The following is a 13,075-nucleotide window of genomic DNA, read 5'->3' as shown; positions in this document are numbered from 1 at the left end:
TGTGTCACGTGACAAAAGTTTAAAAAAATGCTTTTTTTATTTAGGGATTTTTAAATAAATAAATTATTATTTTGAACTTTTGTTAATAAGTAACCATTTTTAAACTCATAATATATACTGATTACAATAATTGACACTTTATTTTTCGCATTGTCAAATAGCCTATTGGAACGTATCATAACCGTAATGAGTTAGTAGAATTTGCCTTCTGTTCTTTTAAAAATGTGGTTTGTAATCTTTCCTATTGTCTCTATAATTTGTCTATTTTGGCAGAGTTGTATGGTTTAATTCAAAAATAATGTATGGTGTAGTTGTGCTATTCAAAAAATGGTTAAAATATTATTTAAGCACAATTTTCTATGCGATTGTCCCAAGATACGTAACGGATGTGATGTCAAATTCTAAATAGATTTAACTTAGAATTTATAAGTTTTAAAATATCAAATTAGAATCACATAGACAGTAACTGTAGACTGCACTAGCGCCAAATATTAAACCAAGCAATTGTTCAATTTTATTTATCTGTTGCCAAAAGATACCCCAAAGTGTATGCGTGTAATGAGATACCGTTTTAAATTTACAGTTGTGTTTTAGTGACGATCGTGTAATTGTCAATCGTATTTTTTACCAGAAATAAATAATTTTATTAGTTACAGGGTGTTTCATTTCCATTATAAGTGAGTAAAGAAAATAACGCAAAAGTAGTTGAACTGGTTTTATTTTCATAAGTAATAAATCACAGACTAACATTTGCACCAAAAAAAAAATAAAGCCAAATGTTCTAAAATGAAGCTTGACTAAAGTGTATATTTCTTTTTGGTTTTTATCATTTTATAACGTAGTTAATATATTTCTTGCTAAGATAAAGTACTCTAATATTAGTATATGGATAATTTGTACAAATAATTCAAACCAGGAACTATTTCATATGAATCCGACTAGTATAATACTACCATGGAAGATTTTTTTTAGACTTACTTTCACATTGTACAAAATTAGAATACAGTTTATTTGAAAGTAAGCAGTGTAGTGGCTGGATTTCATCCTAATTAATCTTATTTTACATTAAAGGTACTGTATTTTTCCATAATCATTTTTCGTTTATTATACAAAACCTGACAGACTAAATATTGACGAATCAAAATTACGTTCAAATTTAAAAATTGTAATTAATCATTAATCCGACGGCCATTTTTAACAGTTCAAATGAACACTATTGTTATTGATAGTGAGTCCAGGACTATATCTATTTAAGCAACAGCTTAACTATAAATTTTATAGAAAGTCCATAAAAAGTTTTACTAAAATTCCTGTCAGCTTCATACTTACAAAATATTATAATACAAACTAACAATCAGTCTCTAAGATTGTGTATCTTGCGACGTTACTCATTGCACAAGTGTACATAAAATAGATTTCAAATGTATTTCTCCTCGAGACACACAATCGTTTTCTTTCCAAATAACATAAGTATATTAAATTCCTTATGTCAACATAGTTCGACAGGAATTGTTACTTTATTAATATTTATTTTACAGTTTGTTTAAACTCCTTAATCATTATAATTATATTCGACCTAACTGAAGAAATATACAGACTTTAAAACACTATTTATGTCAAAGTCCCCTTTTTCCGGAACCTTCTGTAGTAAGGAGTTGACTCGTTTTTTGTTCGCCGCGCCGACAGAGCCATCTTCGATTTCACTAAAACAAAAGAAAAGTTATAATTAAAGTTGCAATATTTGTAAATTAAAAATAATATTTTAACAAGGTTTATTTCTATCGAAAACAAGATATTTGTATGCATATATATGTATGTACCTTTCTGGGTAGCTGTAACGTTTCAAGAGGAAATCCGATAGGTTTTCTAAGATTGGTTGTGAATGGAGAGCAACAAATTGTTCTCTGCATATCTGGAAAAAAGGTTGAAAACAGCTTTATAATTAATCTCATAAATATTTATAATAAAAAATATAGTATGTCAAAGTCAAAAAATTTCTTAAATATAGCAGTTTTAAGGGTAAGTATTCGAAAATAAACACCTTACACCTGAGAAGAACCGGCAAAAGAAACACAGTGGGAAATTTTATTTAATATCATAAAAAATATATTTTCGTTATTTGAAATAACCTGGAGGTCATCATCTAATTCCATAGGTGTGCAACAAACTGAAGTATTTTTACATGTACAGCTTATTCCAATGGAACTAGAAAAAAAGATAAACAAACCTTAGATTTACATATTTCATGCGATTTACTAATAACTCAGCTATATTTTGCACTACTAAGAGTTTATGATCAATATATTTTTATTTATAATACAACACTATTACACTTAACTACTTATTTCCACTTTAATTTTACTTCCAATATTCCGATAACAGTTTCGTCGACGTTCAAAACGCCTTTTTTTCGCAAATCCATAGTGAATATCATACATTAACCAAGCTCTCGATCAATGATATAGCGTCAATTAGGTATCAAATGTTATTTATTTGACTTTTTTCCTCTTGTGGTTGGAATAGAGTACAATGAAATATTTTTGATCGTCGTAAAAACGTATACAGTACCCTACAAAAGAGTAAAACCCGGGGTAATCGGGTAGTTGAAGTTACAAATTTATACTTGTTCCTGTTGTATACACGATATAATGTCAAAATTTCTGGTAAAATCTTTTGTTTTTGCGTACATACACAATGTAATTCATAAGTCTCGGATTATTATTATACCTATGTCATTTATTTTGGTGTAAAAGAGTACCCTCTGAATTTCTTTTTGATTCTTCTCAGTGGGACTTACAAGGTACGAACCGAACCGTGGAATTTTAATTTCGTCTTGTAGTATTACAATATGTTGTTTTGAAAAAGTAAACCCGTCTCGGGAATCTTTTCTGCGATGTATATTTGTGATAATATGATATCACAATATCATCAAATTTGTACTTATAAATAAATTATACAAGTAATAAGTTGTACTTCTCATTAACTAGACAAAAAAATAATGGAAACTCATAACCAATAGTAGGTTCTCATTGTAGAGCTGTTTGGTTGCAAGTGGTTACCTGGTTCATGACGTCGACGGTGTCGGGATGAGTCCAGAAGCAGTCGTGCACGGACACGAAGGAGACGGCGGCCGCCTCGCAGTGCAATGACGTCAGCATCATGTGCGACGAGTCCAGCGAGTGGATGAAGTTCGGAGGGAATGCGTTGCGCTGCTTCATCGTGCACGGCCGTCTGAAGAGTGGAGCAAGTGTTTTTTTTTTTTTTAAATTCACTTTGTACTCTATACACCAAGACATAATTTACTTTCGTTTCGGGCAATATAAGGGTTTAGGGAAATGCTTTTTTTAAGTCCCAATTAATCGTTAATTATTCGTATCAGTTAAGATTAGATAGAACGTCATAATGTATAAAACGAAACAAATATTAGTGAAAATATTGTGCAAACTGACTGGTTGAGATCGAGCACGGAGGTGGCGGGCGCGGGTGTGGTTCGGCGGAAGTATGGCTGAAGCACGGGCAGGCCCAGCGGCGTCACCCACTCCACACTCTCGCCGCACACGCCGGATATCACTCTGAAATTGATTCAAGTTTTATTCTCATTCCAGTTACATATTATACATGCCTGTGAGCTGCAGTCTTTTAACCATAAAATAAACGTAGAAATATTTTAATATGTAAAGACAGCATGACAACTATTTTTTAAATATTTTGCGTAGAGGTATGAATGAATGACTATGTTTCGTTTTCCTTGCTTTCCTAGTGTACTATTACTTTATTGGCTTTTGCTAATGTATTAGATTATGGTTGGTCCATAAAATTGCTTTCGTCAGCAGTATTTATATTTTAGTAAATTCATGTGTCAGTATTTAGCCATTTGGCAATGTTACCATCTAATATTGACTCCAGTTTTGGTACATAAAATGTATTTTTTATGTACACAAATTTATACTGAACTGATCAAGTAATCAAAAAATCATGATACAAAAAATCATCTACAATATAATATATATACTTATGTAATTTTATTTCGACTCACTTTGCACAATCGGTAAACCAGTCTTGTATAAGCTTGGTGGATGTGAACATCTCACGTAGGGAATCGAACGTACGTGCTGTTAGGTACTGTGAGCACGACCAAACGTGTTCCTTCGGGAATTCCTCTATGTCTGCAACAAAGTATATCCATTTTTGATAAAATATTTCAAGTCTGTGCTTCGCCGTTTTATACGACATATGCTGATTAAGAAATTATTTATAAATGACGTAAAGTACTTATGTTAGTAGGTGAAGTAACTAAATTAAATTGTTCTCGTTTTGGCACTGTTTTATTAACGTAAATAAGATACATTTACTATAAGTGTTTCCAAAAAAAATGTACCAATAACAAGCGAGGGCCGACGAAAATAACAATTTTATATGATACCGATGTTACTCACAAAATATTTAATTCAAAATAATAAATAAATAAAATTTATGATATACATAGTTGATATTTCTTATAGTTTATTTAAACGAGATTAAAACTTATGAAATGAGAACTAGTCACTGCTACTAAAACAAACATTGATTTTGGAATATTTTGAAACGAACCTTTGAGCTGCTTAGCAATTTGAAGACGAGCCCCAAATTTAGTGACACCATACACCGTAGTCATGACGGTCTGCTTGATGACTTTGCGCCTCACGAAGTCCTCCAGCACGACCGCCGCGGGCACGCCGGCCGCCGCGTCGCGCACGCGCATGTTCTCCACCTGATTTGTAAGATTAACTGTTGAACATTCGGCGCAGAACTCACTGTAACCGTAGCAAGGTCTGTGATGGCATGGTTATGTTTATTCGATAAATCGTTTTTCAAACATTGTTTATAAAATAGAAAAAAAAAAATGATTATCAAATTTATTTGAATATCTATCATCAAAAATCTTACCATGTTATTCAAACATGGTCAACAATTACAATATGTGGAAATACATCACTTTGCCTCGAAAACTATAATTGTTATAAAAAGTGAAAGCATTGAAATACTATTTTTACGAAATATCCTGTCATATCACAGTCATAATTGCATTGGGCGTCAACTTACGAGCGCGGCCACCTCGCTGTAGACGTCCTGCGGCGCGGCGAGCGGCGCCAGGTTGACGGCGGCCGCGCCCGCCGCGTCGCCGCCCAGCGCCGCGTAGTGCTGCAGCCCGTTGCACGAGCCGTCCTGGTGCACCGGGAAGCCGCACTCGTACTCTGCGCCCGAGCACGCCAGACGATTAAGCGGACTATCATCGACAGCATATTGTACCACGCTGTGTCTAAGGTCTATACATACCCTCAGGGTTCGGAGACCGCACGGCGTTGGCTATCTCCATGCAGCAAGCGAGCGTCTGCCACGGTTCTTCGGACTCTTTCCACCAGCCTTCGCCGTCCAGCGGATTGTCCGCAGAGTCTAGGATTTTGTCCATTATACTGTCTGCATATGCTAATCTGTTTCGAAACAAACAAAAATCGTTTAATAAGGACGAATGTGACTGATCAAATAAACATTCTCGATAATATGAAATCATTTCAAGCGTTTCGCTACAGTAACTATTCGTATATCCATATATCCGACCTCTCGTCGACGGTGCTCCGCTTGTGCGTGCCGGTGAGGTTGATGGCGTGCACCTTGAGCCAGCGCAGGCCGCGCGCGCGCAGCGGCCGCGTGCGCGCCAGCCGCAGCAGCGCGCGCGCCGCGTCCGCGCCCAGCGCCGACACGTGCGGGCCCACCGCGTACACGCGACCGCGAAAGTCCATGTTGTGCGGCAGCCAGAACGTGGTCTCCCTGCAAACCACCGAGACGGGTGAGCATTTGGAGAAAGTAATAATTGTATATATTACTAAGATTATTTTATTGAAGATGAAGTCGTTGAAACTGTGACAAATACATTGAATATCATAAGATCCTGATGTATATCATGTCTTAAAGTTGTTATTGTCCGGAAGCTTACGTTAAATTCCTTTATAGACTTAAAATTCGTGGCGGACATACCTATAGTGGTTGGCGAGAGAGAGCTTGTAGAGCGCGTCGCACCACAGCGAGTGCATGTCGGCGCGCGCTCGGTTGAGCGCGACGCGGGCCCGCAGCGCGCTCGCCGCGTCCGCCGCGCCCGCACACTGCGACGCTTCCAGCGACGACGCAGGCGGCGGGATGTCCAGTTTCTTGTCTCCACCCGACCTGCGGTGCCAACGATTGTTAGATTTTAGAACTGCGAAAGGTCACACGGTTCGTCTTAGCTTTAACCTTTCTTGAAAACATTTAGTTTTTTGACGAGTTTTGACGAGTACCGTACCTGAAGACCTTCAATTGCAAATCTAGAATGGGTTGGTTGATCACCCAGGGCACCTCGCCGAGTTGGTTGAGACTGTCTAGCACCGGATACAGGGAATCTGGCGGTGCTTCTTCTAATCGTTTCATCTGGCCGGTTATGTAGAATGGCATTCTGTGATACAAATCATTACATTGAATATTATGGCAATGACCTTAAAGTTTACCGACATTGTTACAGGTTACAGTCGGCCCGTGGTGGGACAGTTTGTGAGAGGCGGTCACCTGACGAGCGGCGTGGCGGTGAGCAGACAGGGGGAGGCGTCGCACCAGGGCAGGGGCGGCGCGCGAGTGGGCGCCAGTGCGGCGCGCATGCGCAGTGCGGGCCGCGCCGCCGCCGCGCACAGTCGCGACAGTGTGGGGTGAGGCTTCAGCTCCAGACGCACCAGTCGGCCCCACGGACGGTGCACCTTGTACACGGCCGGCAATTTTTTACTGTGGGGACGATACACGTGAAACTATAGGTTTGGTCTAGAAACAGGGTGTCGCATTTCAAATTCAAGGAACAATAAAGAAAACAATCCTTAAGAATTAATTACTACAGAAAACAAACAAAGCTCTTGTTTTAAAAAAAAAATTGTTCCAATTTCGTGACATTCAAAACATTATATTATGATATTTAATATTATATACTGAGCGTCGATCGCCATTATATCGATAACTATAAGTCTAACAATACTTACACTTTCGCTTTTGGTTTGAACATGTTGACGTCGATTTTCACGTCGTTGATGATGATGTTATAAAGAAATTTTCCAATATTCTGTCGTATTTCCATCGGCCACGGCGCTTCCTCGACATCCTGAAAAAGTCGGAAATGTTTAAGTACAAACATAAAACGAAAAAATCCACATTATTTAATATAAAAATAACTTCAGCATGCCTTAGTTTTTACTCACCAAACATGCACCCTCCCTATTCTGGTGCACAAATATTTGCCACGCCTGTCGGCTATTGTAAGGGGTCGACGTACCATCCAGTGAGTGCCTCTCTAAATACCACTTGCAGTATTTCTCATATATTTGTTCAATTTTCTTAAGGACACCATTACGTTTGTATTGTTCTATTTGATATCTGAAAGTTTTAGATTATTATTATTAGCGAAACAATATAGTATACTTAAGTACATTATAATAAATTTAAGATATGTCTAGAAGCAATAGTTAAATAAAGTCTTGTTAAAGTTAAATATGTTAAATATGCGACATATGCTGAAGGACATTTTTTGTTGATCTATTTCTGATAATGCATACTTCGCGAAGCACACTCCCAAACACCGAGCTATTTGATCCAAACTGGGCCTAGAACTGAGAACCTTGGATTGGAAGCCCCCATAAGCTAGTTAACACAAAAGCCAGATTGAATTAATTTGGTTAACTTAAATGCCAGATGAAACTGTAAGCGTGTATATATGTATGTGTGCGCACGTGTGTGTCGTGAACCAGCGTGTGTGGTATATGCGTGAACACATCTGCGTGTGTCCATTAGTCATTAGTCTAAGAAGGTAGTCAATCTATATCAAATAAAATACTAACCTGTTGTACACTTGCGTTCCTAGATCTCTCTGCAACAACTTCAGAGTGGGACTATAAGAGTCACTACCGTCCACTAATTTATTGATTTCACTCATCATGAGATTAACGAAGTCGTCCACCTGTAATATAATAAATATAAAAATACTTTTGTTTATTACAAAGGCCAATGCCGTTTTTAACACATTCTTTTGAGTAAGGATATTACGTTCATCATAAATAATTTAATTAAAAACTATGTAGTAATTATCTAAAAATGGTCATATTAAGGTTTACGAACCCTTTATACAAAAGAGTCAAATGACATTAAATTTCACCGATGTGGTAGCCAAAATTCAAAAGGAAAGTCGCGAGTACCCACCGACAACACCTTGAGGTAGGGGTAGAGCGTGATGGCGCAGTGCGAGGCGTTGCTGCGCGCGCGCAGCGTGCCCGTGTTGCGCAGCAGCGCCTCGCGCATCGCCGCGCGCCACTCCGCCTCCGCCGCCTGCAGCTTCTGGCGCTGGCGCACCATACACTCAATATTATTAGAGTCATGTCATTGGTCTAGTGGCAAGTCTTGGGTTAAAGCCCCAGATCGGTCCGATAAAAGTTATTTGGTTTTTCGTCCTGTGTTTGCGCACACACTTGTACACAATAATATGTCCTGCGTATGTGGCTAGTCACCCTTGAGATTGTCAGGTTCAGAGTCGATCAGGGGAAGATCGTCATTAATATAAATACTACTTAAATCGAATAAGTAAATGTTATCTTACACGTTTTAATAATAATTAATTCTTATTAAATATATGTAAATAAACAATAAATAATCGATTTGTTTACATAATAATAATGTTATGACAAAAACATTGCAAAGCCATTAGAATAAAACATAATAGACTTACATATACTTCCACATCCTTCGACTCTTTATTTTGAACTGAAATGTTTTGAACTTCGATCTCTCCATTCATCTCTAATTCCAACTGCTCGCGTAACTTTGCCTTTAGCTCCTCTAACGTTAGGAGACCGCTCGCCGGTGAGCTCAACAAACCTTTTCTGTTATCTACATTATCTAGTTTTAATTTTTCCAAAAGAGGACAATTATAGTCGAGTGGCGGAGGTGTATATTGCGGTACAAAATCTGGTTCTAATCTTCTCACTGCTTTTAATACTATTTCACGTTGATCAGATACAAATTTGGTTTTATCCAATAAGTCGTTTAAGGTAAAACCCTATGGATAAGAAAAAACAAGTAGTTATTTTAAGCGACTTTCATGATAATGATTATGACTCATAAAGTGAGATATAATTACCTTATTTTCCATTTCTCTATAGTAATATCCTAACAACGACTTCTTATTATTTAAGTCAGTTCGCTCGACACATTCAAATATGGCGGCGAAAGTTTGTTCATTCGGTTCTATTTTATCTTCAGACATAAATGATAACAATTCTTTGGCGTTATCAAGATGACCCTGTTAACATCACAATCATAATTAACACAAAAACACAATACAACAATAAAGAATTGTTTTTCACACATTATTGATAATTTAAAGCAACCATTAATGTTTAATTACCTACTAAGACTTAATTATTAACAGTTAACTAAGAATAATAGACATTACCAGCTTAAAAAACGTTTTTTAATATTTGACACAATTTTAATGGAAGATATCAATGTTGTTAAGTTTTATATCAATATATTCTGATACCACCATCAATATAAAGTGTTTTATGAAAATAATATTTACCGACGATGCATATCCTTGAAGGAGTGTATTGTATACTTTGACACTGGAAATTTTAGGATGTTCGGAAAACCTCGCACTTCGTTTCCGATAATGCTGTAAAACTTGTCGCCCCTAAAATGAAGACAACAGTATATTAAGTATATATACATAGGTATATTAAGGAATAGTTTAACAACAACAAAAAGGTAACTCTGAAATTATTTTAAGGAATTATTAGTACCTAATATAAATACTTATAAAAAGAAAACGAATAGAACAATTTAAATTATAACTTTATAAAATCCAATGAAACATAAATAAAATAGTTTACTAAAAAAAATACACAAAAGATATAAGGATGCTAGCATAATTGATGTTATGGGTATCATGATTTACACCAAATTCTAAAATCAGGGCAAAGATTACTAAGATAACAAAGGAGGTTGTTTATCTTAAAGTGAATTTTTATCAGCAATTATATGAGTTATTTTATATAGCTCTTTTTTTTTAAATGTATTTTTACTTACCTCAGAAATCATGTCAAGAGAGCACAAAAGCTGTAAATGAGAAGTGAGCATGCGCTGTAGAGCCTCCTCCTTGCCTTTTCGTTCTAACTCACGCGTGTCTTGCTTCATATTCGCCTCTTGAGCGGCACGACGTTTTTCTCGTAGTTTCTTCTTTTTCTGTTTAAGTACTTGTTGCCTATTCGAAAGATAATTAAAATGTATTATAAAATATATATTTGGATTAAGCTTACAACCCAAAAATTAAACCTAAAATTGGATTTTAGAAATTTAAATGTATATTTATTAGATCTACATTAATAATAACACAAGCAGATTCACGTTAAGCAAATTGTCCATTGATTTCGAAATGTATTTTATTACTAAATTGGTAAAAAAAATCACACCTACATACATTATTGTGTAGTTTTATCAACATATTCTTTTTCTAATACATTGTCTAATTTATTTACATGATGAATAAGTAACATAATACAAATTATGGTAAATCTCTAAGTAATGCTATTAATACTTGAAATAGTATTAAATATTATTTCATACTATTAATCAAATTTTCCTTTGATATTCATTTGGTTCAAGAATTTGTTTGAAAGTTTTTAATTATCATATCCTAAATCAATTCTGAAGCTAATTTATTAATGACATTAACCAGTATATACTGCTACTATTTTGGTATCTCAAACAAAGGATTCCAATTTATATTATTTGAATCTCATGTTGTATAAATATATTGTTTAGTATATATAGTTTTTATTGCAATTATATTCTAATATAACAATAAATTATCATTAAAAGTAACAGCTTTAATTATATAATAAATATTATTACTGAAATCTAGGTAAACAAAAGCCTTTTCTTATGTTTGTTCATTTTGAAAGCATTCAAAATTTTGAACGATAATTAAGCTTAATTTTAGAGTATACATATAACATATCACATTTAAAGAACTTACGCCTTTTTAACATTTAAGCTCTTGATTCGAGAAACTTCACTGTCAATATTAAATTCATCTTTAGTTTCATTTATATCATGGTGAATTGTTTCATCACAAATTTCCTCAATGGCTGAATGTGATAAACCTTGCAATCTGTAATTAAATGAACATATAGTACTTACTGTTTTATGTGAATTTCTTTAAACTTGAATTTTATAACAAAAAGAAATACCAAATTAATTAAAAAATAAATCAAAACAAAACTTTTCCTTTCCTCTTAGGAAAAAGACTAATCATTAAGAGTAATATTAGTCTATAAATACTTACTGCAAGTTTGATAAGTGGTTGATCATAAGTTCCTGTTCATAACTTTCTAATTGGTTGTCAATAAATAACTTTTTAAATACTGCATGTGGATGTTTCAGCAATGGCTCCTTGGAATCTTTTGGATCAAATTTAGGATTAGTATTAAGATCAAATTCTTGATTTAGACCTTCATTTATAGCATATCTCAGATCTTGCAGACGCTGATCATAAATTGTTTCTTTCCTAAAATTGTAATAGCTCTCTTTCACCATGTCAATGTATTGTTTAGTTTTAAATCTTTCCTCTAAAGTTGTTATTTTATGATGGGTAAAAATGAGGGCACACTTGTCATCTTCTAATTTGATTTCTGATACAGGTTTCTTTAAAATTTTTTCTCTAACAGTTTGAAGGAGTTCTTTGTCAACTTCTATATTATTTGGTTTTTTATTAGGTGTTGTTGTTAATTGATGTAGCTGTCCAAGAGAAACAGGACTGGAAGCAAGTTTTGATAGATGTGCTGCATTGAATTTGCTTATAGATACTTGCAGTTCAGTCATACTACTCTCGTTAACTAAAAACAAATAATAACAGTAATTTTATTATCCCAAAAACATCAATGTAAAAATCATCTGCCACAATTGACCCACCTTGTAATAATTCGCCATATTTTTTGTGATTTTTATGTTTGCTTTTCTTTTTTAAAGATTTCAAAGCATTAGCCGTTCTCGTTGATTGATGTCTCGTGAGAAATTGATTTTCTAGAACAAATTCCAATGTTATGCAACTTATTGTTTAGGTTATGTTTATATTTTGCAATGGTATCAATAATTGAAATTTCTTACTATTTTCCTTAAAGATATTCATAGAAGTTAAAGTATTTACCTGTGTTCGGTGAATTTAAAAGTACTTTGCGACAGAACGAACATTTTATATGACTAAATGATATATTGTTAAGAGAACTATTTGCAGTTAATGTTACGCCGTGAAGTTTATTATGACATAAATTCTTAGCAGATAAAAGTCGATGCATTATTTATAATTTAATATTATTTGTAATATAGGTCAAAATCCATGCCGAAAACTCTTGAACCACGTGAAAATGAAGGACAACAATCTATCTATTGACATTTAAGACAACACAGACTACACACCACAGCAGTGAGCAGAGTAGCGGACTACAATAAACAGAGCACTCAGCACAGATTAAGTCCTACAGCATAGTTTATACTACTTAAATCATACTGCTACATGTTATATATATAGAAGCTCCATATTTGTTATAAAGTTACAATTAACTTCTTCGTAACATAAATATAATAGGAAACAATATTTTCTATACTAATATGGCAGGCTTCATGCCAAACGAGATAAGTATATAATTTTAATAGCATTGAATTCTATATGGAAGCCGTAATTTATCTGATAAGTTCAATGTTGTGATTAGTACATATGACCACTACATTCATTTAAATCAGTCCATAATCTAACTATTTATACCTTTTCAAATAATACAATAATGAACCCACGTTCGTTATTAGTTTCATACTCATATTCTTATTATTTTCAAAATCAATCACTACTTTAATTAATAGCTATTCTGTTAAATAGAATTAATGTATAACATTAACATATGTGTACCGTTGTCATTATGTACAATTGTGACATTAGTAATATTTCATGCTAGTGCTATAATCTGTTTCCTATAGTTTGTTT

At 34.5% G+C, this 13,075-nt stretch overlaps 1 protein-coding gene across 1 annotated transcript; it reads right to left on the bottom strand.

The window, feature by feature from the left end:
- Nucleotides 1-724: 724 nt before the first annotated feature.
- On the bottom strand, nucleotides 725-12,505 carry LOC125069804 (DNA-directed RNA polymerase, mitochondrial). The gene is made up of 24 exons (XM_047679383.1): nucleotides 12,245-12,505; nucleotides 12,010-12,120; nucleotides 11,384-11,933; nucleotides 11,075-11,209; nucleotides 10,126-10,300; nucleotides 9,620-9,730; nucleotides 9,179-9,340; nucleotides 8,768-9,097; nucleotides 8,245-8,385; nucleotides 7,887-8,005; nucleotides 7,251-7,425; nucleotides 7,035-7,153; nucleotides 6,577-6,786; nucleotides 6,317-6,466; nucleotides 6,016-6,201; nucleotides 5,599-5,808; nucleotides 5,317-5,471; nucleotides 5,083-5,234; nucleotides 4,591-4,750; nucleotides 4,037-4,166; nucleotides 3,450-3,572; nucleotides 3,060-3,231; nucleotides 1,821-1,912; nucleotides 725-1,703 (listed from the first exon to the last, which is right to left on the bottom strand). Exons 1-24 carry the CDS (start codon nucleotides 12,390-12,392, stop codon nucleotides 1,577-1,579), a joined length of 4,143 nt encoding a protein of 1,380 aa, XP_047535339.1. The 5' UTR covers nucleotides 12,393-12,505; the 3' UTR covers nucleotides 725-1,576.
- Between the last annotated feature and the right edge of the window lie 570 nt (nucleotides 12,506-13,075).

The sequence above is a fragment of the Vanessa atalanta genome, chromosome 16 (genome assembly GCF_905147765.1).
Source record: "Vanessa atalanta chromosome 16, ilVanAtal1.2, whole genome shotgun sequence".
Taxonomy (NCBI): Eukaryota; Metazoa; Arthropoda; class Insecta; order Lepidoptera; family Nymphalidae; genus Vanessa; species Vanessa atalanta.
This window is presented reverse-complemented; position numbering and strand designations above follow the sequence as displayed.

Bases quoted from the DNA above. Each gene is read 5' to 3' on its own strand.
- LOC125069804 (XM_047679383.1), bottom strand. From the start codon at position 12,392: ATGCATCGACTTTTATCTGCTAAGAATTTATGTCATAATAAACTTCAC. The intron at 6,202-6,316 runs GTACGGTACTCG...TTGGCACCGCAG, and splicing joins TTGCAATTGAAGGTCTTCAG to GTCGGGTGGAGACAAGAAAC. The intron at 3,232-3,449 runs GTCAGTTTGCAC...TCCACTCTTCAG, and splicing joins TCCGTGCTCGATCTCAACCA to ACGGCCGTGCACGATGAAGC.